Source organism: Phocoena phocoena, chromosome 3, assembly GCF_963924675.1.
Source record: "Phocoena phocoena chromosome 3, mPhoPho1.1, whole genome shotgun sequence".
Lineage (NCBI taxonomy): Eukaryota > Metazoa > Chordata > Mammalia > Artiodactyla > Phocoenidae > Phocoena > Phocoena phocoena.
The window spans coordinates 16,736,659-16,762,560 of record NC_089221.1 but is presented as its reverse complement, the minus strand read 5'-3'; the positions used below and the strand labels follow the sequence as shown (position 1 = coordinate 16,762,560).

The following is a 25,902-nucleotide window of genomic DNA, read 5'->3' as shown; positions in this document are numbered from 1 at the left end:
TTAACAATGTGGTAAATTCCACATGTAAACATATCAGCAAGTTATCTAGTAATACTCTGGAGGACATTTTACAGTTTTGTTGTTTTGTTTTCACCATAGTTCAACAAAGTTATACTTTAGCTGCCAACAAGAATTCACTGGAGTATCCACAGGGACTTTATTACAGGAGACCCTTCCTTATATTCAGTCTCTTGAATGATTTTATTATGCAAACATATTACCTGCTTAATTCTCTAATTGCTAAAAGCTATAAAATAGCATATACAGGAAAATGCAATAAGTAGGGATATGAACACCAAATTGCAAATAAGAACTCTGAGATTTCAGAACGTAAAAATAAAACCCTTTACTTTCTTTTTTTTTTTTTTTTTTTTTTTTTTTTTGTGGTACGCAGGCCTCTCACTGTTGTGTCCTCTCCCGTTGCGGAGCACAGGCTCTGGACCCGCAAGCTCAGCAGCCATGGCTCACGGGCCCAGCTGCTCCGCGGCTCGTGGGATCTTCCCGGACCGGGGCACGAGCCCGTGTCCCATGCATCGGCAGGCGGACTCTCAACCACTGCTCCACCAAGGAAACCCAAACCCTTAACTTTCTAAGCTCCCTCAAAAAGCAAATATTTAATGTATCTCATTCTATTAATATATCAAAATTTAGTAATGCCTTGAAAATTTTAGGGTTAGTTTTCCTTTTATAGGTCTGAGAAACTAATAACAATATAGATGATGAAAGTCTTCTACAATTTCCCTGTGTAGTTTTTATTTACCATAAATCATCTCAAAAGAAAATTTTCCTACCATTAAAGAAAAACCCACCTATGTAGAATTTCTTCCTCGAGTTTATCCTCATTTGCAAAGAGAGGAGAATCAGACTCATTTAAACCATAAGCTCCTTATCTTATTGAAGCTATTAGAAGACATTTGAATACGTATGACTTTCATTTTTCTAAGTTGGTAGAAATATAGATAATGGTAATATGTGAGAAAACTCACATTTATCCTAAACATTATGTGTAGTTGAGTGTCAGAGTGCACACATTTACTTTTTAATTTTAGGCTAGTATTTAGATATAAAAAAGAAAAGGTCCTCCTTATCTTTATATTTAAATTTTGTGGATAGAAAAAGTGACATGTAATAAAAATAAATATGAGTCAAATGCTTAAATGGGATATCTATATAACAAAAAATTATAACATTACTGACTGACACATTTCAAGGGCTTATTATGCATTAGAAAGTGTTCTCAATGCTTTATCTTCACTTGACTCATATAATACTAACTACAACTTATGGGATAGGTACTACTATCATACTCATTCAACAGCCAGGGAACTGAAGCTTTGAAATATCAAATAATTCTCATCTCAAGGACCAACGGCAAAAAGACAAGCATAGTGATTCAACCCTATGTCTATTTAAATCCAGTGTTAGAGAAAGACATTGAACTCAAATAGAACTGGCTTCAAATCTCATCTCTCAAGAAAGCTATTTAGATGTTGTGAGTCTTAGTATCTTCAAGTAGAAAATGATCATGAAACAATTTAGTTAAATAAGGTAATGGCTTTAACATATAGCTCATTATATAGCATGTAGTATCCATGTTTAACATGCTAATTTCTGTACTTCGTTCTATAACTATATTAACATAAATTCGATGTTAAGGTAGGCTGATGGTCTCTGGGTCTTGTTTAAAAGATACTGTTTTAATTGGTTGTGTAATTCTTCCCCTCTAAAATACTTTATTCTCTAGGCTTCTGTGGTATGCCACTTGCCCCCTACCACCACTGCCATCACACTGCATATTTCTCCTATTTTTTATACAGGCTATTGATCTTCTGCTTTTAACTCTCAACGTTGAATGCCCAGTACTGAGCCCTATGCCCTGCACCCTTACCTACTTTAATTTCTTCCAACATGACTTTATTACCCCGTGACTTTAACTTACCTTAGTATCCTGCTGACTCTTATGCTAATACCTTTAGTCCTGATCTCTCCACTGAGCTACATACTAGTTTAGTTGGCTGCCCCCTTGACATCTTTTAGATGCCTCATAGGTAGCCGATACTAAGTTTAAAGACAAAAGTCTTCATTCCTACTTTGTTACTCTCTACCCCTTTTAATTCTTTTTGAATTTTATATTCTAATCCAACAATTATATAGTCTAACACATAGTCTTAGCTTATCTATCTATCTTTATGCCCCCTTTGCTAGTAACTTATTCTTAGCTACTATCAACTTATTTTTTTAAGGGAGTATTTTAGTTTAATTAATTAATTTTCTTCTTTTTTATTAAAATTGAAGAATAGTTTATTTACAATATTGTGTTAATTACTGCTGTACAACAAAGTGATTCAGTTATACATATATATATTCTTTTTTATATATTCTTTTCTATTATGGTTTATCACAGGATATTGAATATAGTTCTCTGTGCTATACAGTAGGACCTTGTTTATCCATTCTATATATAAAAGCTTACATCTGCTAACACCAACCTCCCTCTCCATCTCTCCTCAACCTCCTCCCCCTTGGCAACCACGAGTCTGTTCTCTATGTCCATGATTCTGTTTCATGGATAGGTTAATTTGTGTCATATTTTAGATTCCACATATAAGTGATATCATGTGGTATTTGTCTTTCACCTTCTGACTTACTTCACTTAGTATGATAATCTCTAGTTGCATCCATGTTGCTGCAAGTGGCATTATTTCCTTCATTTTTGTGACTGAGTAGTATTCTATTATATATATGTACCACATCTTCTTTACCATTCATCTGTTGATGGACATTTAGGTTGTTTCCGTGTCTTGGCTGTTGTGAATAATGCTGCTGTGAACATAGGGGTGCATGTATCTTTTTGAATTATAGCTTTGTCTGGATATATGTCCAGGAGTGGGATTGCTGGATCATATGGTAATTCTATTTTTAGTTCTCTGAGGAAGCTACTATCATCTTTAACCTGAGCTTCTGAAGTAGGCTTCAAACTCTTTCTTTATTTAATCCTGTTGGTTTCCCCATATTCCATTCTCCCTATGAATGGTAAAGTGTTCTTTTAAATCAGTTTATGTTATACACTCCTCAAAATATTCCAGTATCTACTTTTATTTATTTATTTATTTATTATTTTTGGCTGTGTTGGGTCTTCGTTTGTGTGCGAGGGCTTTCTCTAGTTGCGGCAAGTGGGGGCCACTCTTCATGGCAGTGCACGGGCCTCTCACTATCGCGACCTCTCATGTTGTGGAGCACAGGCTCCAGACACGCAGGCTCAGTAGTTGTGGCTCACGGGCCTAGTTGCTCCGCGGCATGTGGGATCTTCCCAGACCAGGGCTCGAACCCGTGTCCCCTACATTGGCAGGCAGATTCTCAACCACTGCACCACCAGGGAAGCCCCTCCAGTATCTTCTCATTTCAATTAGCCGAAAGTCAAATGTCCTGAGCAATGTCAGCAAGATGGCAGGATATTAAGCTCCAGATCCTCCTCCTTCCCATGTAGACATTGATTCAACAACAATACACAGAAAAACTCCCCATTATGAGAAATTCAGAAACTGGTTGCAAGGCTTCTGCACTCCAAGCAAGTGTGAAACAAGACATATCAAAGTCAGTAGGAAAATTTGTGGCGCTCTTTCACCATAATCCCTCCTCCTGGAAGAGCACCATGCAATTGGGAGGAAACTCTAAGCTGTTGGCTTCTCCCTGAGGAAGGACAGAAAAGACTGGACCATATGTCTATTGCTCTAAATTTTTTAGGGCACTTTCAAGAGAATGGCCTCTGTCTTCTGTCTTGGAATGTTGACCCGACCCACAATAATGTCCACTCTCAACACGTCTATTCAACAGTACTGGAAGTCCTAGTCAGAGTAATTAGGCAAGAAAAAGAAAAAGGTGCCCAAATAGTAAAGGAAAATATAAAATTATCTCTAATCACAGGTGACATGATTTTATGTATAGAAAAACCTAAAGATTCCACCAAAAAAAAACAAAAAAACAAAAAGCAAAACACAAACCCCTCACAAAAATAATCCTGTTAGAACTAACAAACAAATTCAACAGTTGATGAATACAAAATCAACCTACAAAAATCAGTTGTGTTGCATTGCTGTAGGCTTACAAGCAGCAATCTGGAAAGGAAATTAAGAAAACAGTCTCATTTACAATAATATCAAAAGGAATAAAATACTTAGGAATAAATTTTACCAAGAATATGAAAGACTTCTACGCTGAAAACTATAAAACACTACTGAAAGAAAATTAGACACAAATCAGAAAGATATGCCATGTTCATGTGTTGGAAGACTTAATATTGTTACAACGTCCATAGCATCCAAAGCAATCTATAGATTCAATGCAACTGCTACCAAATGACATTATTTTTACATAAATGGAAAAAAAATTCTAAAATTCATACGAAACCAGAAAGAATTCTGATAACCAAAACAATCTTGAGAGAGAACAAAGCTGGAGGTATCACACTTCCTGATTTCAAAATGTTACAAAGCAGTACTAATCAAAACAGCATAGTCCTTGCATAAAAACAGACATTAAACAGAATTGAGAATGCAGAAATAAACACAAGTGATCTTCAAGTGTGCCAAAAATATGCAATGGAGAGAAGGTAGTCTCTTTAACAAATTGTGCTGGGAAAACTGAATATCCACATGGAAAGAATGAACTTGGATCTCAGTCTTGCACCATATAAAATATCAACTCAAAATGTCTTAAAGACCTAAATGTAAGACCTTAAACTACAAAACTCCTAGAAGAAAACATAGAGGATAAACTCCTTGACATCAGTCTTGGCAAGGACTTTTGTGGATATGACACCATAAATAAAGGCAACAAAAGTAAAAATAAACAAGTGGGACTGCATCAGGCTAAAAAGCTTCTGAACAGCTTCCAACAAAATGAAAAGGTAATGTATGGTATGAGTAAAAATATTTGTAAATCGTATATCTGATAAAGGGTTAATATCCAAAATATATTTTTAAAAGCATACAATTCTAACAAAAAAAACAAAACAAAGCAAAAATTCAATTAAAAAACTGGGCAGAGGATCTGAATAGGCATTTTTCCAAAGAAGACATACAGATGGTCAACAGGCACATTAAAAGGTACTCAACATCCTTACTCATCAGAGAAATGCAAATCAGAACAACAGTGAGATATCACCTCACACCTGTTTGAATGCCTCTTATCAAAATGACAAGAAATAACCAGTGTTGGCAAAGATGTGGAAAAAGAGGCCCGTTATGAACCAGTGGGCATGTAAAATGGTCCAGCTGCTATTGAGAACAATATGGAGGTTTTTCAAAAAAATTAAAAATAGAACCACCGTATGATCCAGCAATCTCATTTCTGGGTATATATCCAAAGGAAATGGAAACAGGATCTGAAAGAGATATCTGCATTTCCGTGTTGATTGCAGCATTATTCACAATAGCCAAGAGGTGGAAACAACCTCTTCTTGTTATATAAGGTATTTAAAGTAATCAGACTCATTAAAAAAAAAAAAAAAAAAAAAAAAGAATGGTGGTCGCCAGGGGCTTGGGGAGGGGGAAATGGAGAGCTGTTGTTCAATAAGATTTCAGTCATGAAGGATGGAAAATTCTAGAAATCTGTACCACAACGTACTTATAGGAACAATACTATATAGTTAAGATTTGATAAAAGGGAGAGCTCATGTATGTGTGTTTTACATTAATATAATAAACCACGTGTTCTAAATGACAGGGCTACACTGCCTCAGAAAGCTTAAAAAAATGAATAAAAAATAAAAATGTCATTATCTCAGAAGCCCTTAGTGCTCTTCCTTCTGTCAGTCTCTGATGCTGTAGCTCACCTCTTCCCAGTCTCAGCTCCACTACATTTGAGCACAGCTGGGTTGCACTTTTTTGTTCATTGTAAGCTCATCTTGAACTAAGGACCTTGAAGTTCACTGTTTTCTCGGCGTGGAGTGACTTTCCCTTACATCTACATTTATTTTTTTGTGATTCAGGCCTATTCTCAAATATCAGGCCCACAGGGGAAACCTTCTTTCTGAGCACTCATTTCGAACTTCCCTAAATTCACTCGCCTTTAAAACAACAGGTTGGTTTTCACTTGGTTTTCCTTCCATAGTATATATTTATATCTAAAAACTATTTGTATATTTGTTTACTTTTTAAGCATAATATAATAATTAACATAATAACAAGAACATTCTATTTTTAGTTAATCATCTCCAGCATTAGAGCAGTGACTGACCCATAATAGATGTTCAATAAATCTTTGCTGAATATTAAATGAGTTTAATATTTGAAATCAAAATCCTTAAGTGAAACCCTTGAAAACCACATGAAATGTTATCCTCTTCTAAAACTTCCTTAAGTCTTTCAAATATGGAAGATGCTGTTCTCATCTCAACTCCTTTTGCATGTTATTCACACATTTTTAAATATATTATCACTTTCTAGTTACCTTACAGGATTACTGTGAAAATCAAATAATAAAGAATATGAGAATGAACTTACACATTGTAATGTAGCATACAATTCTTTTACAGCAATGTGGAATTTAAGCTATTCATATATGTTCTATTTCTCTTGTCAGTCTCTGATTACTTAAGGGGCTGCCTTCATTTCCATTTTTTAAATCTTGCTGTCCTGCAAAGCCACAGTACAGTAAATTGCATGTTTTGGAAGTTGATTAAAAAATTTTATTGGATACAAAACAGAGAGGCAGCAAACGTCCCTGCAGTATTGGATCTGCAATAGTTTGGTTCATATTGGCATTACTGAGTATACTATGAATTATCAAACCATATCAAAAAACAGTTTAAATTGAAAACCTTGATTGCCGTTTAGACCTCTTAGGCCATTATTTTTTAACTATGTAGTAAATTAAGTTTATGTTTCTTATTAGATGATTCAGAAATTCATTCAAGCGTATTTCTTTATGCCCACTCTGTTCCAAGTATTTGAGAAATGACAGTGGATATCCATCTTGTTTTTAAAAATTCATAGTCTAGTTTGAGTAAACAAAAAAATGGGATAAATTTTTATAGAAAAAAAATGTTTTCAGTATGTTATGTGTGGGTGCAGGGAAGAGGAGGTGGTGGGGATTTCACTTTGGGGAGACATAGAGTGAATGGTGCTTGTGTTTGAAGGATGAGTATAATATTGTTAAGGACTAAAATTGTTAAAGCATCCAAAAGTATGTGGGCAAGCATTGTGCATTCAAACTACTGTAATTATTAAGCATATGGAGTATAGAGTTTTAGAGGATATGGCTTATGATAAAGTGTCTTCTTGATCTGTCTTTTTGATCTTTGTGTAGGTTGTAAAAATTGACAATTGGGTTATAATTAGAAAAATTGTACAGACAACATGGCTTATGGCATGCACTAGGATAAAGGAACACTGAAAATCATTCATGGTTGGAGATTGTGAATCTCTGGTGACACCAGTGCACAGATCTGTTTGATTGTCTTCACCATGCAGATGGCATATAATGGGATAGTCTTAGGGTATAATGGGCTTATAATGTGATATAAAAGTTGCCTGTATTGGTAAGAGTATGATTGTAATGGTAGAAGGTAAATTTGAACCTGAATAGAAATATAAAGTTCTATTAATTATCAGACCATTTGAACATAATGTTTTATGTATATATAAAAACATCACACATGCCTTTTTCTGTGCAGGACACTTTATCATATTTTCTCATTAATTAAAATTCAAAAGTGCAATATCTCAGAGTTAAATGATATTATGGCTCCTATAGATTTACATTTCCTAAGGAAAACTATCTGGAATACAGTTTTAAATTCAAAGTTGGTTTGACTCCATATTTTACAATCTTTGACATATTTGTGACATGCTAGAAAAATTTAGCACTTTATTTTCTTACAAATTGGAATCAAGATGTTTATGTATTATATTTTAATTAAAGCAACAAACTTTCATATAAGTTAAAGAAACTAAAATATTCCAAAAAAGGGAGGATCATATTCCTACTTTTTATAGGAAAAGATAAGCCAGTTTACTGTGGAAATAGTTGAAGAAAATATACTAGAGAAAAGCTAAATTCTTTCCATTCCATTGTAGATTTATTATACCCGCAACTAAGTATCTTTTTGGGTATACGTCAATTTGAAGCATTTATATAGTTACTTTATAAAATGTGTGTTTTCAAAAAGTTTTTCAGAACATATGGGAAACTGTTTTAAAATTACACATACACCATACATAATATGAATAGAGAACCAGAGCTCTAAGAAAAGGCACACAAGTATTAAATATTCATTATCAAGACATTATGCAAGTACTCTTGTCTCTTAATGTTTAACTTTAATTTCCTTCCAAAAAAATATAAAGTCCAAAATATAATTAAAATACTTTGCTGTTATCTGAATCATGGGAAATAATTCCAATAATACATGCAAGTTGCATGTACTGTATCATGTAAGGAGTATGCTACTCTTGCTTTTAAGAGACATACTTTATTTTCCCAGCAGTGGCGGTAGATTTTGACTGAGTCATCCAGGTACTCTTGACTGCGTCCATACCTTTGATTAATTCTTACAGAGCTTTCATGAGTTATTAGACCTCTTTTACATATGAGAAAATTTAGCTAAGGTCACATGACTAATAAATAGGACACTCAAAACTGATAGAAGCACAAACCTGGTTTTGTTTGTTCATTCAACTGACTCTTGACTGCCTGCACCAGGTTATGCTAATCATTGAGGGTATGAAGATGACAATTAAATTCTGGCAGGAGGTTGTAGTCTAGTATGGAAGACAGACAAGGAAATGTGTAGGTCATGTGATGAATATCACTATAGGGGAAGAAATGCAATCTTTCCTTTTACCTTTTAGGTGCTTGACTGGGGCTCCTGGAATAAGACCAGTTAAAAAGAGAAAAGCATACAGATTTATTTAATATAAGTTTTCTGTGACATGGGATCCCTCTTAAGGAAATTAAGACCTGAAGAGGCAGTTTGAGGCAGACACTTCCATACTGAGTTGGGCAAAGAGCAGCAAATCGTGAAAAAGTGACAAGACAAAGGGGCTTGGGCCACTTAATTAGGTAGAAAAAAGATATGAATAAATTTAGCAAGGTTTCTTTATACAGATTTCTCTTGGTCTCCATTTTCAATCTCTGGTGAGAATGTTTCTTTCCTTCCAGAACAAGGAGAACATCTCCTATATTTAAGTTTTATGTCCTGCTTTTAGTAAGATTGAGGTGCCCTTCTGCATCTGATGATTTTCAAGTGTCTTTAACTTAAAATCTATACACCAGGTGGCGTATTTTGGGGTGGCAAGTTCTGAACTCCGTCATGACAGTAGAGAGAACAGGGGATCTTGGGAACAGGGTGATAGTCCCTTAAAACTCACTTGGGAAACTGGTGATGTGCTGGTTATTAAAACAGAATAATGGGCTTTTCATTTAGAAGAAACAATGCATACAGAAGCATAAAGGCTAGCAGGAGTGCAGCCTAGTCAGGAAACAGTGAGTGTGATAAAATATGAGTGGGTCGTGGGTTTTCGCGGGCAGACAGCAAGGATGAGAGGGGAAGCAAAAAGGCATGAAATATTGAAACGTCATGAATTTCGTGTGAGTTTGTATTCTCCTTCACAGGTGAGGCAAAGACATGAAGGAATTTCAAGCAGGGGGTTGAGGAGGTGATAAGTAGCTAGAGGGTAGATTTCAAAGGGAGAGTCATTGAAGGAGACCGTTGTCACCCCTTCTATTTGCATTGTGTAGTGGTACATGCTGGGTTTGACACAGTTATAGCATAAGATATGGCTTCTGACTTCAGAGGAAAAAGAGGGAGAAAAGCAAGACCTGCACATTTTCATATTTGTGATAAAAGCTGCAGAGAAGACTGTCACGAAAAATAAGTTCTCTGGAGTTTAGAACAGCTGTCATCCAGCATTGTTCCATGTTTTTATTCTGATTTTCCTTTCCTTCCTTTCCTTCCTCTGTATTTTATTTCCCAAAGCCTCCTTCATCTCCAAAGTCATGGAGAATATACTGTTTCAGCTCAATGGTTGTTAAATCAGGGTTATGGTCAGCTCTGAGTAACAGAAGCATGAAATATCTGTGGTTTTACAAAGACTGAAATACTTTCTCTCTTAACTGAGCTCAGAAAGGCAGCCCAGGGCTCACATGGCAGCTCTGCTCTACAGTGTTCTCTGGGATAAAGTTGCTTGTTCCTCTGTCTCCAGGCTATGACTCTCATTCTCACGGTCCAAAAGGGAGCTCCAGCCATCACATTCAGGATTCTAGTGGCGAGATGGAGGGAGGGGAAAAAATAGGTCAGACACATGCCAACAGTCTTCTAGGGAAATTTCCTGGAGGGTTAACAGACAGTACTTCTGCTTGTATTCCATTGGCTAGAATTTAGGAATTGGACCATGCTCAGCTACAAGTGAGGCTAGGAAATGTAGTCTTTATTCCGGGGGAGTGAGGTACAGAGACTTATGTTTGGCATCAGATAATGAGGCCACTAGGAGTCTCTGTACCAGTAGGATGCCTTTAGTATTTTTTCATACTTGAAATCAAATCAAATAATCCTTTTAAAATTAATTTTATGAATCCTGTCATGTGAAATACAGACACACACACACATACACAAGAACATAAATCACAAAAATAGTGTGATAGGTAGAAATATTTTTGGAAGACATGAAGAAATTCGAAATATTCATCACTCTGACAAATAGATAAGCAAGGAAATATTACATTTGATACCATCAGTTTCTTTTTCTATTTTCATTTTCTAATTTTTGGAATAATGTCCACTAGGCATTATGAAGATTAGAATCAGCAACATGAAAATTGGGACTAATTCTATGATATTAGCTGTTGCAGCCAGATCGAACAATATTATGAATATCATCTTATGTATACATATCCTTTCAGGACATTGCTCTTCCTACTTCTATGTATAATTTCAGGAATATATGAAACATTAAAATAAAGCTCTACATGAGAATGTTAGCAATAATCTAAAAATAAAGTGTATCTTGAGACAAGAATAATGACAGTGTGAATGGTCTCTGTTTTATATATATATAAATACACTTATACACACACATATGCCTATGCCAACATAGTAGGAATGTTCATATACGTATTTGATCTATCTATATATGAATAAAATATTACTCATAATGGCATACAGTATATGTCATTTGCAAAGTTTACTCATGCATATTTGGCTCAATATTTGAATGGCTTCCTTAATTTCCTCTGTGTTAAAACAAACAGTGAGAAAGCAGGATTTGATTGATGAAATGAAACTTTGTTATGCAGTACCTGCACGTCTTTGATTGTGACAGGCTTTTAAGTAAAAAACAACGTATAATGTTAACCACATCAAAGCATGCTTTTTTTTTTTTTTTTTTTTTTTTTGCGGTACGCGGGCCTCTCACTGTTGTGGCCTCTCCCGTTGCGGAGCACAGGCTCCGGACGCGCAGGCTCAGCGGTCATGGCTCACGGGCCCAGCCGCATCCGCGGCATGTGGGATCTTCCCGTATCGGGGCACGAACCCGTGTTCCCTGCATCGGCAGACGGACTCTCAACCACTGCACCACCAGGGAAGCCCTCAAAGCATGCTTTTAAAAAGTTGTTTTTTTGGTTGTTGTTTTTTTTTTGTAACACATTCTTAAAATTAAATGTTCTAAGTTGAAACTTGGTATTTTAACACCACTCTTGCTGCACAAATCCTGAATTAATATGTCTATTTCCCATGTATTTATTACTTCATTCAACAAATAATTAATTAGTTATTGGCTACAATATGAAAGGTACTTCACAAACCAATACAGTAAATGGAAAATACATAAGACACAGTGTGAGAACACTAAAAAATCTGACACAAAGAAAAATTAAATAGCACCTATATAAAAAGTTAAAATGGTGGTCTGCAAAAGTAAGAAAAAATTAGATAAATGTTATAGTAATTCACAGAAGCAAGCAGTTACATTGAACTATGTTATCCAAACTTTCAAGTGAAGAATTTGAGATTTTATCTTACCGTGAAGCTAATAAGTTAGGTTGCCATAGTTTTATAGATGCTGGCAGAACACACAAAACTCTGGATCAAAGGCTTTATTATCCACAACAGAGCAGGCAGTGTGAGTTTCCCTTGCCCCTCACATGCCATGGGGGGGAAAGGAAGCAGCCAGGTACATGCCATACATATAGTGTATTTGGATCACAGCTAAAGAACCCTGATTTTTGAATCCCCTGTCTTATAAAGGGTCTGCTAGCACACCTCTCCAACATTTTTCCTAGAAAAATACATTATCTTTATAATCCAGTCAGAAAACAAATCTACCCACTTCCCCCAAAGGAGAGGGAAGTATCTCTTTTTTCCAAGTCTGTTTGATATACAGACATCCTTGAAAAGATAGTATGAAACAAAGCTGTCAGTGCCTCTTGCTCAGAAAATGTGCAGAAACACAAAAGACCCGAAGAAAATTGTCTCCCAAAATAGAGGAGTCTTTGTAAAGAAACACCCTTTAGTCCAGGCCTCAGAGGATAGGTTTTACTAAATGGAGTTTGGAGAATAAGGCTTTTAAGGCAAGCAAAGTTGAATGAGCCATGTCAGGAAGCAATGCCTACAAGTACACATGTAGTGTTGTTTTTTTTGTTTTGTTTTTTGTTTGTTGGTTTTAACATCTTTATTGGAGTATAATTGCACATGTAGTGGTTTTATCACCATCTCTGTGAAACTACATTTCCAACAGAAAAACATTATGTAAAAGTTACTGCTTCTTGTTTTATATATGTTGTTATTTAGATATTTCATTATATTTTAAAGAGAGCCACATTTTCAAATAATATAAAACATTTTACCTTTAAATACATATGTTTTAAATATATAATAAATATATATGTTTTAAGTGAATGCAATTGATTATGTGCAAATCTTGGGGCTATGAGAATATCCTAAAATGGTCAGATTGAAATCAAAAATATTGATTTGAGAGCCAACCTGGAAATAAAACTTGCAACAAATTTAGGTGAAGCCCTCTGCAGTTTCATGTGATTTATGAGTATTTGCATTTTGACTGTAAGCAAGAGCTGTTTAATCCAGTTGGCACCTATGGAGAAGAGTAAAATGAATTATTAATCAGATAAAATATCAATTCAGGAAGAATAAAACACTAATGGAAAAAATAGTAAAATTGAGAATAGAGAACAGGAAGGTAAAACCAAAATTTAGAAGCCAGTATCATTGGAAATTGAATAAGAACTAGACTTAGAACAAAAGAATGGTACTGATATTATTTACCATTGGATCTGAAAATGATGGAAACCATAGTCCCAGGGTCAGATATATACCTGAGAATGCATCTTGCCAGCAATAGCTATTGTGCCTGTAAACACCAACCTAAAGGATAACTTAAAGTTTTAGAACACAACATCCTGAAGGTAGGTAGTAAGTACACACATACATACATACAAACACACATGCATACATACACAGATAGATAGTAGTAAATTTACTTTTATTAAACTGAAAAAAAGCTTTTGTTCAGTATTTGTAACTTTTTCTTTATATATGTACCCCAGAATTCAAATATAATATAAATTTTCTTATATTTAAATCTGCCTGGCAGTATGATGGATTTTAATAATTTACCATGGAAAAGTTAAGTTACATCATTTTCAAGATGTATCACCCTCTTATGAAGAACAGCCTTCTCATCCAGTAGATTTACAGGTTTGACATTTGGGAAGACCCCCTTCTGTGCACTGGGCATCATACTACCATTAACACGTATTTCTCCACACAAGATGTCCTTATATATCTACAATGAAAACATTCCAAAAATATGAACTTTCTATCATACTTTATCTTCTTTTGACATTTTCTACTTTAGCTAAGTTTGCTCTATGCAAAGTCAGGTCAATTCCAACCAGTAATATTTAATGCTAAAGTTTAGAAGTCAGTAGCAATTATAATCCTAGGCTTTTTGAACTTGTGAAATAGTATCTTACATAACCCCACACATATGGAGAATGGAAAGACACATTCATAAAATGAAGCTGACAGAGTATTTTTTACAAAGAAAATTTCAAAACAAGAAAAAGAGCAAAGAAATCTTTTTAAAAAAAGCAAACAGAAGGCATTCTCTAGGCTTCTTTGGATTCCCAGTTTTATAAATTAAGAATGAATTGGAAAGAAAATCCAGTCAAAGGCCCAAGTTACAAGCAATACATTTGGAGTGAATATGACAATATTTTCCTTTGAGAACGGTGCTTACTCAGAGCCCTTTGAAGGAATGACTATACTTATAAGCTATAAATGGCTGATCATTGAATCTTGGGTGATGTTCACATAAGTCAGCATAAGAAAAGTCTTAAGTGATACACAGTTTCTAAATCATAAATTCAAAGAATTCACTGAACATGCTTAAAGATAATCCAATAAAAATTTTTATTCATAAATGAGAGATGTGAAGCTCAGAGAATAAAATGCTCATAAACTGATATTTTCTACAGAATGAGCATTTGAGGTCATGTCTCTTAACTCAGTACAGTGTCATTAATTCTACTACAGAAGAGGAAGTAGTTACAAAAGCAAGAGGACTAGTATCGGAAGCAGCATTGAATCACTACAATTAGGTACTGCAACGGGGAGAGAGGTCTGCATACACATTAGTGCAGGTAATGCATTATTCGGAAAGAACTTTGTGTTTAGAGTATTATAGGAGTAATGCTTTTTATAAGAGAACATTTTCATTTTCAAACAGCAAAAGCCAACTTTGGCCAAGGAAAGCAACAAATCAATTTATTGGAAGAATATTATGTAGCCGTCACAATTGGTGAGAGGCCTTAAAAATCAGGTTTGGCAAGAAGTAGGAACAAACAGAAGTTAGACAGTAAGAAACAATGTCAGGTACTTGCCACTGAAACTGCAAGTCCAAAGTGACCCTTAATTCATGCAGCTGCCACTGAACTCTGTCCATCGTGGCTGCTGAGCTCACCAGGGCTACATCTGGGTCTTAAGACCTTTACCGCTGCTGTGAAAAATGTCTCATTTTTGCCTACATCCATCCATCATCTGCTCCAGGGTATGGGACCCTGTAATTAATATGCATATATTATTGGTGCAAGTTCTAACTAAAAGGTTAGAAGGAAGTATCTGGTCCCTAGGTGTTATGCTTATGTCTCTGTTTATCAGAATTCATATATTGGAGTGTTCCAGGAAAGCAAGAAGGATGTTTGAAGGCTGCATGCTGCTTAGTTTAAAAAAAAAAGGAAAATGGCTGTATCATATTTTTATTATGTTATTCTCAACCAGTGGTTTATTTTATTATTATTTGCATCTTAATTCTAACCTATACAGGGATGGATTTCTTGAAATAGAGCAGACGATTTTCACATTTGGATTTCTGTCCTTTCATTATGTAGTATATCAAATTGCTTTCAAAAGTACAGTAGTGATGTTTACATTTGCTCTTTTGTTCCACAGAGCCTTACTTACCACTTCTCATAATTGTCATAATAGAGATTCATAAACATATAATGCATAGGTAGATTAAAATGCATTTATGTATTTTGGGGATGCTATTCAAAATCATTTTTGTAAAGAAAACACTCATTCTACATATCTGTAATGCATTACAAAAGCCACTTTCTTTACCTTCTACTCATGAATTATGTTTTGTTAAATAACTTGGCATAAAGGGCAAAGATGTTAATTTCATTTAAAAATCACACCAAATGGTGTGAAAGTATTAAGAAAACAACACCTTTTATATATTAATCAGCTTGATTTCTAGGAAGAAAGGCTAGTTAAAGTCTCTTTTTTGAGATCTGTGACTTGAAAATTAAGAAACTTTTGATAAATTGAAAATAAAACTTTAAAAAGAACCAGATAGTTTATTAAGTGAAATGGAACAAATAGTAAAATCAATTATTCATCACAAATGAGAAAATTGAGACTCAAAATTAGATGTTTCACATAAGTGTATATTGTAAATAAATTGTCAAAAAAAAGAGAAAGCCTCTGTTTTCTGACTTTCTTTCCATTGCTCTTACAATGTTGGAGCTAAAATGGTATTGCTCTTTTTTTATATGTTAGAAAAGTTTTTGAGTCATTTTAATTTAAATCAATCAAAAATATATCTTTGTCCTTAAAAAAATTATACATTTTAATTTATATTTGCCAGCTGACTAAAATAAAATCCCAGTTCAAATCCAGTATAATTCTTACACAATTGGTGAGGTAAGTATTATTATTAACCCTAATTTATGGGGAGAGATACTGATAGAGAAAACCACCTTGCTCTGGGTCTTGTGATAGTTTTTTTTCATCCCCTACTTAGTTTTCTCAATTGAATAGAAGAATTATACTATGACTGATTATATTCAGTTTTTAAAATCATTTACATTTTCATGTCAACCACCTTGCAGTTCATTTAGATCTATATTTCCATTTGTGCTGATTGGCAAGGGTGAATTTTATGGAGTGAGAAAGTGATTCATCTAATGTTTTTTTATTAGATGGGATAGCTATAATCTTGAGTCATTATATTTTTTTATAAACACATGTTGAAATATGCATATATAAAAATACAGCAAAACATGCTACACAGTTTTATGTGTTTTCAATAAGCTAATAATCTTAGTCAAGCTTTTCTCTCCCAAACCCTGTCTTTTGTCTTCCAGAAATGTTTCTCAAGTTTTACTTTATTGTCCAGTTGTACTAAAACCTAAGTCCAAGTCCTCAGCATTCCTTATTTGAAAATCAAAATATTTTCCCCTCTGTTCTTTTTGCCACCATCCTTTTCTTCCTTATACCTCTCTTGGCATAGCTGCTAGAATTTTGTGTAGTGTCATTCCCAAGCTTGAATCACTGTCTTGCCTGGAGGTAAAGACCACGTCCTAGAGCATCATCTGCAGGCCTACTAAAACCCATGCAACCTATGATTCAGTTGTTAATATTACTCATGTTCAATTGTGCCAGTCTTATCCCCAAGCGTGGAGTAACTTTCAGTGATGTACGTTTTTTTCAGCCATCTTCTTTCTTCTATTTTACTTACTAAACAATTTCAGTACATACTTGATTGCTGTGATGGTTTGTGAAAACTTTTCAACCCTAGGGAGTATTGTGTTGAAATTGTGTGAGTCATATGTAGTAGAAAATCGATGTACAGAATGTGCAGTAAGTTGTATCACATCTAACAAAAGCAAAATAAACACAAAAACAAATAAAAAATTTGCACTTAGAGTGAAGTCCCTAATAGATCAGGTAATGTAAGAGATCATACTAACTCAGGTCTGGGCACATACTCATGGTCAATGTTTGAGCATTGTAACACTCCCTAGGGCTTCATTTTTGTTGTTTCTATGGATATATTCTTTGAAATTATATATATATATATATATATATATATTTATATATATATTCAATTATATATATACATATATAATTGAGAATTAAAAATACAAATATGTATGTCCCTGTAAAAATGCAGCGTGCAGGCTTATGCCTGGCTATGTGTATGTACGCTTGTGTTTATTTCCAAAAGAACTTGCATGTGTTCTTTTCCTATCATCATCACCCTGCAAAACAGTATAATTTGCATTCAGAGCAAATACTTAAAACTGCCATGTTTTGTAATGTATATACTTTTCTCTCTTTTGATTAGGTAGAAAATGGTTGCCCCTGTTCACCAATTGTGAAGACTTAGGATAACACAACTACAGCTTTGATTCTCCAAGTGTTTCAGGATGTAAATGTAGTCTGACCTTTCCCTGCTGGACAGTTAAATCATGGACACACTAAACAATTTAATTTGGACTGTCCTTCCAAAAGATGCTTTGGCTTCTCTCTCGAATGCTCACTAAGCATTTGTAGCTGACAAGGAAAAGGAAGAAAACTGTGAACTGGAAAGTTATCTTACAATGAAAATTACGAGCACATCTTGCATCTGTCCAGTCCTCGTGTGTCTCTGTTTTGTGCAGAGATGTTATGGAACTGCTCAACACAGCTCCATCAAGGGGACCAGAAACCAAACCAAACACATCGAAGGTGAAACCGAAGTCCACCACCGTCCCAAAAGAGGATGGGTTTGGAATCAGTTCTTTGTTTTAGAAGAACATATGGGACCAGATCCACAATATGTTGGAAAAGTAAGTTTTTCTCTATTGGTTTGTTTTATCCTCTCCTGGGAAATTGGGAAGTGGGATGAGGGTGGAGTTGCAGTTGTATTTGAAGAGACATGGAACTTTAAGTGAATTATGTTATAGAATGCTATTTCTTATTCTAAACATTTTAAAATAATAATTATAACAAATGAACTTCACCAATCTTGACACATCTCCCTAAACATCGGTCCATACAGACTAGACTGAATGTTCTTTACCAGCATATTACTCTTTCTGTTCTCTCATGTAAAATGGAGACACTTAATTAAACACACAATTCAGTAATTTTGTCTTTATTACCATGAAGATATATTAGAATTCACCGTGGCATTTATTGGTATGTTGATACTTACAATTTTTTAAATCTATTGCTATTGCACATGAGGCTAAAAAGAAGACACTATATACGACATCTAATATATTTCTGCTAATTGTTACAGAGACGGCATTTGAATTTAAGTCAGCCTTTAAAAACACATGGATATGTTTCCAATCCCCCAAATTAATTTCCATACAAATATCGATATATTTAAATATAGATTAAATATAAACTGGGTGTACAGGTTTTGTTAAAATTCCAAAAGAATGAAGTTGACAAAATGATCAGTAACTTCAGACCAACTTCCCTTTCTCTCAGAAATGCAGACAAGACAATTTAATGGCTTGTCAAACCCTTTAGGAAATTGTGTGCTCAGTAATAAGGGACAGTTTAAACACGTGTCAAGGTTCCAGGGTAAAGAATAGAGTGGAAGTAGAGAGACCTTCTGATAGATTACTGACTGTTGGAAGCAGCCACACTTAGGTTTGTTCAGTAACTATGGGAGAAGCAGCAGTCACAGCAGTAGAATCTTTATGACTGCAGGCTCAGTGACTTCTGCCTCCCTGCTTGACTATTTATTTTCACTTTAGCACTGTTAGTACTAAAAAAAAAAAAAAAAAAAAAAAAATTACTCCATCCAAGCCACAGCACTTCCCTAATGTGTAGGCAGTACAGGAGCACAAGCCATCTGTTCTGCCCCTCTTCCAACATGGACTGGTTTGCAGCTATATCTTCCATACAAGGCAGGAGCTATGGAGTCAGAATGTGAAACACAAAAAAAGATCTGGAACAATTCTATCATTTTCTTATATGCATATTAAAACAAGAAGGAAAACCCCTCATATTCATCCTGTGCTTTTTTCCTACAGACTGTCCCATGAAGTAAATGTAGACAAATGTACTAAAGTAAAAACATAATATATTGAATTACTATAAAGTTATTTTTGTTATGAACTTCAAAATCCTTTTTCTATAATCCTCTCATTCCTTGAGAAGGAGGGAGAAAAAAAGGAACAGAAAAATGTTTCCTTTGTAGAGTACCAAAAGGAAACAATACATATTATTAAAAAAATTTTATGCATATTTATTGTCACTTTAACTAAAAAATGGAAACAAAATTTGCTAGAAAAGTTTAGGGAAAGATCAGATAGCTTCTCATTTTTGGTGGGTCACCTAGTTTGAGTGAAAAATGAAACCTCAATCAGTAGATTAGTTGCAAACAGTCTTTCTGGGCTTGGGTGCCAATGAGCATATGGTTGAGAGCTTGTTAGCCATCAGGAGGTGGTGAGGGCTGTGAATCTGTTCCTTTGTGGAGGTTTTGCGGAAATCAGTATCTATTCTGTTGTAGTATTAACAGACAAATTTAAAGGCTCACACCCAAAGGTGTGGCTCTCCTATTCCCTATCTGACCTGGGGCCCCTCACTCATTCATAATCTTTCTACTCAATATTCATCTGCCTTTATGAGCAATTCTAACTTGATTGTGTGGATTCATTGCCCTCTCCATAACCGCCTACATACGTACAAACACATGTACATACATATACATATCCATACATATATATGTACATACACACCTGTGACAGTTCAAAAAACCCTGCAAAGTTCAACAATCCACATGTACTTATAATAACCTCCTGTTCCATTATTTTTTTTCAAGAAAAGATTTTATATTTCACACTTATAAATACATTCATAATGAACGAGAGCCATATCTTTTCAAAGTGTTCGTGAATAGAAGATAGAATCATTACAGTTACTATAAGCATGAGAGGGGAGTACCTCCAAAGAACTGAAAAGTATCTCCTTGGCTTCCTTCTGTCACTGAAATTCCAGCAGGAATTTTGTCAACAGAAACAAAACAATAATCATATAATACAAAATAATAATCATACAATAATCCAATGCAATATTTGTTATTAAAATAATATACTTTCTACATGCATTATATAAGTTTGTTTCCAGTCATCCTTGAGCTCTGGATAGTAATTTTGTGTATCTATAGTTATATTTCACATTATAAAACAACATCTGAAACTTTTGATAAGAGCTCAAGCCAAACTGTTTTGATACTTACCAATTTCTTTTATGTTGTTTATAATAATTTTCTTTGACTTTTCTTAGTGATTGGGTTTATTATGAAGGAATTAATTTTGTTGACATTGGTCAATATGCATTATTCACTGCTAAGAGATTTTTTTTTTTTCATGAGGCTAAGGCCATGAACATTTGGTAATTTTAATGGTACGTAGTATAACTATATATACATGTATAATACATACACCATCTCACCATTAAAGTATATATATAATTATACATATATACAGATAAATATAATTGACAATCCATAATTTTTTTTCAGACTGTAAAGGCCATGAGAAATCAAATACCAAAACTAGTGTATGAATGTATCTCACGGATTTAACCTCATGGACTTATTAAACATCTTTTTAAATACTTGAAAGATTAGAGTGAGGAAGCTATAAGTAATAAGTAAGTCCTTTCTTTTTGGAAAGAAAGGACTTTTGTTTGCAAGTAAGTCCTTCTTGGAAAAAATTATGGTAATGTCATTATAGCTTTACAACAAAAATGTTCTCTCTTTTCCAAAAATTATGTAAAAACTAATATAGACCATTTAATCTGTTTTTATTTTCAAAATTGAACAGAGCTGAATGAATTCCATTATAAGAACATAATTTTGTATAAAATATCACACACATCCTAAAGTGCAGGCTATGTATCACACCTAGCATTAGAGTAGACTCATTGCCTTCATGAGATAGTAATGATTAGTGAGTAAAGAGCTGAGTTTGAATTAAGGCTTCTCTGCTTATTGTCTGTATTACAACTAGCAAGTCTTAATTCCCTGAATTTCTGTTTCCTTACATGTAACACTGAGAAATACTGTTTGACACTTCTGTTACTAATTCAAGTGTGTTATAAAGTTTGGTTTATAGTTTAGATTATGGGTTAGTTAAACCACAGCCTGTGTGCAAATTCATCTAGTTGCATGTGCTGGTATTGCTTGCATACTAAAAAAAATTAACTATTGAAAAAATTTAAGCAATAATATTTTGTGATACATGGAAATGAAATGAAATCCAAATTCAGTTTCTGTAAATAATGTTTTGTTGGAATACAGCCAGACTTACATTTACGTATTGTATATGGCTGTTTTCAATCTACAATGGTAGAATTAGGTAGTGACAAGAGAAATTAAGGTCCACAAAGTCTAAAATATTTACAGAAAATATTTGGAAACCCTCTTTAAGATATCTACCTCACCTAGTAGACTATGAATGCTTTGAAAGCAGGTTCTGGGGCTACTTCATCTTCATTTGCACAGAATCTACCTCAGTGCCTATTGTAATGATCAAATGTGGTAATTCACTAGAAAGGGCTCCATAAACTATAGCCTTTTGTAGTCATGTTAATGGTTGTGATAATTATATGAAATTATTGAGACAAAAATCTCTGTTTATAAACTCTCTGTTGTTAATCTCTGTTTATTAACTTGGTGTTTTTTTTTTTTACTGTTGTTTTGTCGCATTACATGCAGTAGTGTAATGAATGTCCTTTTACACACATCATTTAGCGTACATATAAGTGTATCTGTGGGAGAGATTTCCAGAGTGGGATTCTCATTTAAAAATAAATAAATCTTTAATTCTGGTAGATGTTACCAGATCCTCCTCCATAGTGGTGGTGTATTTTGCACCTCTTTGATGTATGAGAATAAATATTCCTCTACAGCAGTGCCAACAGATGGGATTGTAAAACTTGGAATTTTACAAATATTATAGGTGAAAAATTGCATCTCTGTGTACTTTCAATTTACATTTCTCTTATTATGAGTAAAATTGATCACGTTTTCATAGTTGAAGGGATATGAATATTCCTTTTTTTACTAACTGATGCTTCAGGCCCTTTTGTTAGTCTTTTTAACTTATACTTGTTGATATTTACATAATAGATGAAATAATGCTTTGCCAGTGATATTACCAATAATTTTTTCACAGTTGCCGTTTGCCTTTTGACTTTGTTTATAATTTTTGCTTTATAGAAATGTATTATTTTAATTTGATCATTCTTAGCATTCCTTTGACTGAAACTATATTTTTGAATTCCTCTGAAATTTGAGGATTTTGGTGTTCAGAATTAGTGACAGTAGATTAAAAATGCATTCTTCAGGTCTTAGTATTTACAGTTTATTACATATACTAGAAAATATTACTTAATGAATAAAAAAGATGGTGTAAAAGTGGAATTGCTTACTTTAGAGATCAGAAATTATAATTTAAAATACACATGATTTCTTATTTTTGGACACTAGTTATTGGCTGTATTGCATATATGTTTCATATTTACCAGTAGAATATATCCTGGTGTGCAGGTTGTAACTGCAAAGTATATTGACTCTTACTGGAACATGCTAGGAATATTTAAATATGTGTAACTATTAGAATTTAACTAAGGACATACGTTGGAAATAATGTCTTTTAACACACAAGTGCTGGAAATGAGCTTCATATATTTCAAGTGATAATTGCTTGTGATTAGCTAGGTGTTCTTCTCCATAAATACATATTATTTTCATTTTAAAAACATTGTAGATGACTTCTTTAACCAAGAATTCTTGTATCAGAAATAAAGGAAACTCTATGTTTACTTCAGTATATCTTTAAGTGGATATTACCCACATTGCATTATTTAGTAATTAAAGAGGATAGAATAAAAAAATCATAAACCAGAGGTAAGTCACCAAAAACTGTGTTCCTACTTAGTAGCATGTTTTAGGCTAAGTTATCTAATCTATTAGCAGTGTTACATTAGGGTTTAGGCTATATTGACATTAAAAATATATTTGACAATAAAAGTTAATAAGAACTTAGATTTTTTTCAGGATAAATGAATTATAGTCTCCGTCTTCACTTCCCTTCATTTATGGTGTATGTTCTTATAACTGTTAGAATTTTTTTCTAGATATAAACTGTAACATGGAGAAGATATTGCTTACATCTATGAAGAATTTAGTTATTAAAATTCTACCTCGCACTCCCCTCTTTACCCATGTCCTACATGTGTGAGTAGCTAAGTGTAGACTCTAGGCAATTATTCCCAATTTGCTTTACTAAAACAACAGCAACAACAAGCATATAGAGGGTAAGAAAGGAATTCTAGCAGTATAAAGGAACTAAGAAAACATCTTGCCAAATTCCTCAAGTAATAGAAGACAATGATGCTCGAAACAGTTAAGTGATCTCTTCATGGGAAGGGGAATTAGTTATGACAGTGCCAAAGAACAAATTGTAAGATACCTGATTCTTTAATGAAAGTCAGTTTCTAGTATATAGTGCATGAAATTCTCCTCTCATCATCACTATTATTGCCATTAGTTTATATTGTTTTCTTTCTTTAAAAGAGCACCTTCAAATCTCTTTTAATATGAAGTACTGTAGCTTCAAATTAAATAAATGATTTTGAGGTTGAAGAGAGAATAAATCATGTATGAAGGAATGGGAAGGCTCAGGCTTTTCAGAAAAAGAAAAGATAGCTTTAATGTCATCATGAACTCTGAATTAAAAATTAAACACACAGCAAGAAAAGGTCCCAATTGTCATCTGATAGTGTAAAGACAATAATTTTATGAATATTTTTACCATAACTTGTTTGAAATGGAAAATGTCCTGTATCAAAACATGACATTTGAATTTTACACAAGTGACAATGTGATGACATGATGTCATGTGAAATTAATTCATGGCATACAGTTCCATTATGGATATAGACATTTCTCAATAGTCTTCATGGAAATTTAACTCTTTAGATCCAGTCCTAAAAGAAATTGGGTGCATAAAAGAGAAATTTGATTTTGCATATACTTCATTTAATTTCTAGTGATATAGAACCTATTTTTCTTTTTAAGAAATCAGATTTCACTGTTTAATTTTACTTTTAGAGAAGAGTGACATTCTATCTGAACTGTTTAAAAATGTTGAAATTAATAGCATTAACACTCATTATATATAGTGTTTCTCAATGCTACGCCAGAAAAATTTTAAACATCATCAATACAAAGCAATACCTATTGTAGGCACAATGTAGGCATTTATTCACCTCGTGAACTTTTTATCACTATGCAAATGCACCCATCTGTGTCTGTGTGTGTATGTGGGCTTGAGTGTTATCAATGGTGCTAAACCAGAGGTGACTTTAACCCCTGGGGGTGTTTGGCAATGTCTGGATGCACTTTTCGCCCCTGATAAATTGTCTGTTCGTTTCATTTGCGTAATCACTACGGTTACAGCTCCTTAAAGGGTTCAGGAAAATGTCATAATGTATTTTCAAATCAGAATAAAATATGAAAATGAATATAGCTGTCTATGTTAGTCTTTATATAAATGCAACTGCAATAGAATTTATCATTTTAATTGAAAAAAAACAAAAAGGCTCACAAAAGCAAAAGGGCCAAGGGTCCCTGAAAGTTGTAATGTGGACCTGATCTTTGGTTGTGACAAGCAGGGATGTGGTGCTACTGGCATTTAGTTAGTAGAGGCCAGGGATGCTGCTACACATTCTGTAACACACAGGACAGCCCCCACCAACAAAGAATTATCCAGTGCAAAGTGGCAGTAGTGCAGCCTTGATCCGACATTGACACCCATAGAACACGTTTCTCTTGATCAAAATGTTTTTGAGTATATTGTCCATACTATTACATTCACTATAATGACATTTTACATGTGTCTTTTTTTTTTTTTTTTTTTTTGTGGTATGTGGGCCTCTCACTGCTGTGGCCTCTCCCACTGCGGAGCACAGGCTCTGGATGCACAGGCTCAGCGGCCATGGCTCACTGGCCCAGCCGCTCTGTGGCACGTGGGATCCCCTGGACCGGGGCACGAACCCGTGTCCCCTGCATCGGCAGGCGGACTCTCAACCACTGCACCACCAGGAAAACCCTGTAGTGTTTTTGTGTGTATCTCTTTGTATAGTTTTTACTGTGGTTGATCTAATTGTTACCATATATATATATATATATATAAAATATGCGGCTTATGAGAGTCTACTAATGTCAACCTTTTACCATTTTGAGTGAATGCAGAAACCTCATTTTCATTTTGGTCCCTTTATTTTCCTTACTTTAAAATATTATATTCTTGGATATCAGATGATGTTATAATTTTTGTTTCAATATGTAAATATGATTTTAAAAATTCAGAAGGAAAGGAGAACCTATTGTATTTATTTGTATTTCTCTTTATTTTTCCTTATTACTCTGCCTTCCTGATGCTTCACAATTACTTAATCTGTTATTTCCTTTCTGTTTGAAAAATTTCTTTAGCCAATCTATAAGAATAGGTCTAATGTCAACAGATTCTTTTCTTTTTCCTTCATCTGAGAATGTTTTTACTTCCCTTCATTCTTGAAGGATA

At 34.1% G+C, this 25,902-nt stretch overlaps 1 protein-coding gene across 2 annotated transcripts in view; it reads left to right on the top strand.

The window, feature by feature from the left end:
• The first annotated feature begins 17,649 nt into the window (after window positions 1-17,649).
• The window catches only part of CDH18 (cadherin 18), a 330,861-nt gene continuing 322,608 nt past the window's right edge, over window positions 17,650-25,902 (top strand). Inside the window, exon 1 of one of the 2 annotated variants that reach the window (XM_065874393.1) lies at window positions 17,650-18,135. In XM_065874393.1, coding sequence (XP_065730465.1) covers window positions 17,908-18,135 — 228 coding nt within the window. In that variant the 5' untranslated portion in view covers window positions 17,650-17,907. The remainder of the gene's footprint in view (window positions 18,136-25,902) is intronic. The other variant, XM_065874394.1, reaches the window with a different exon arrangement.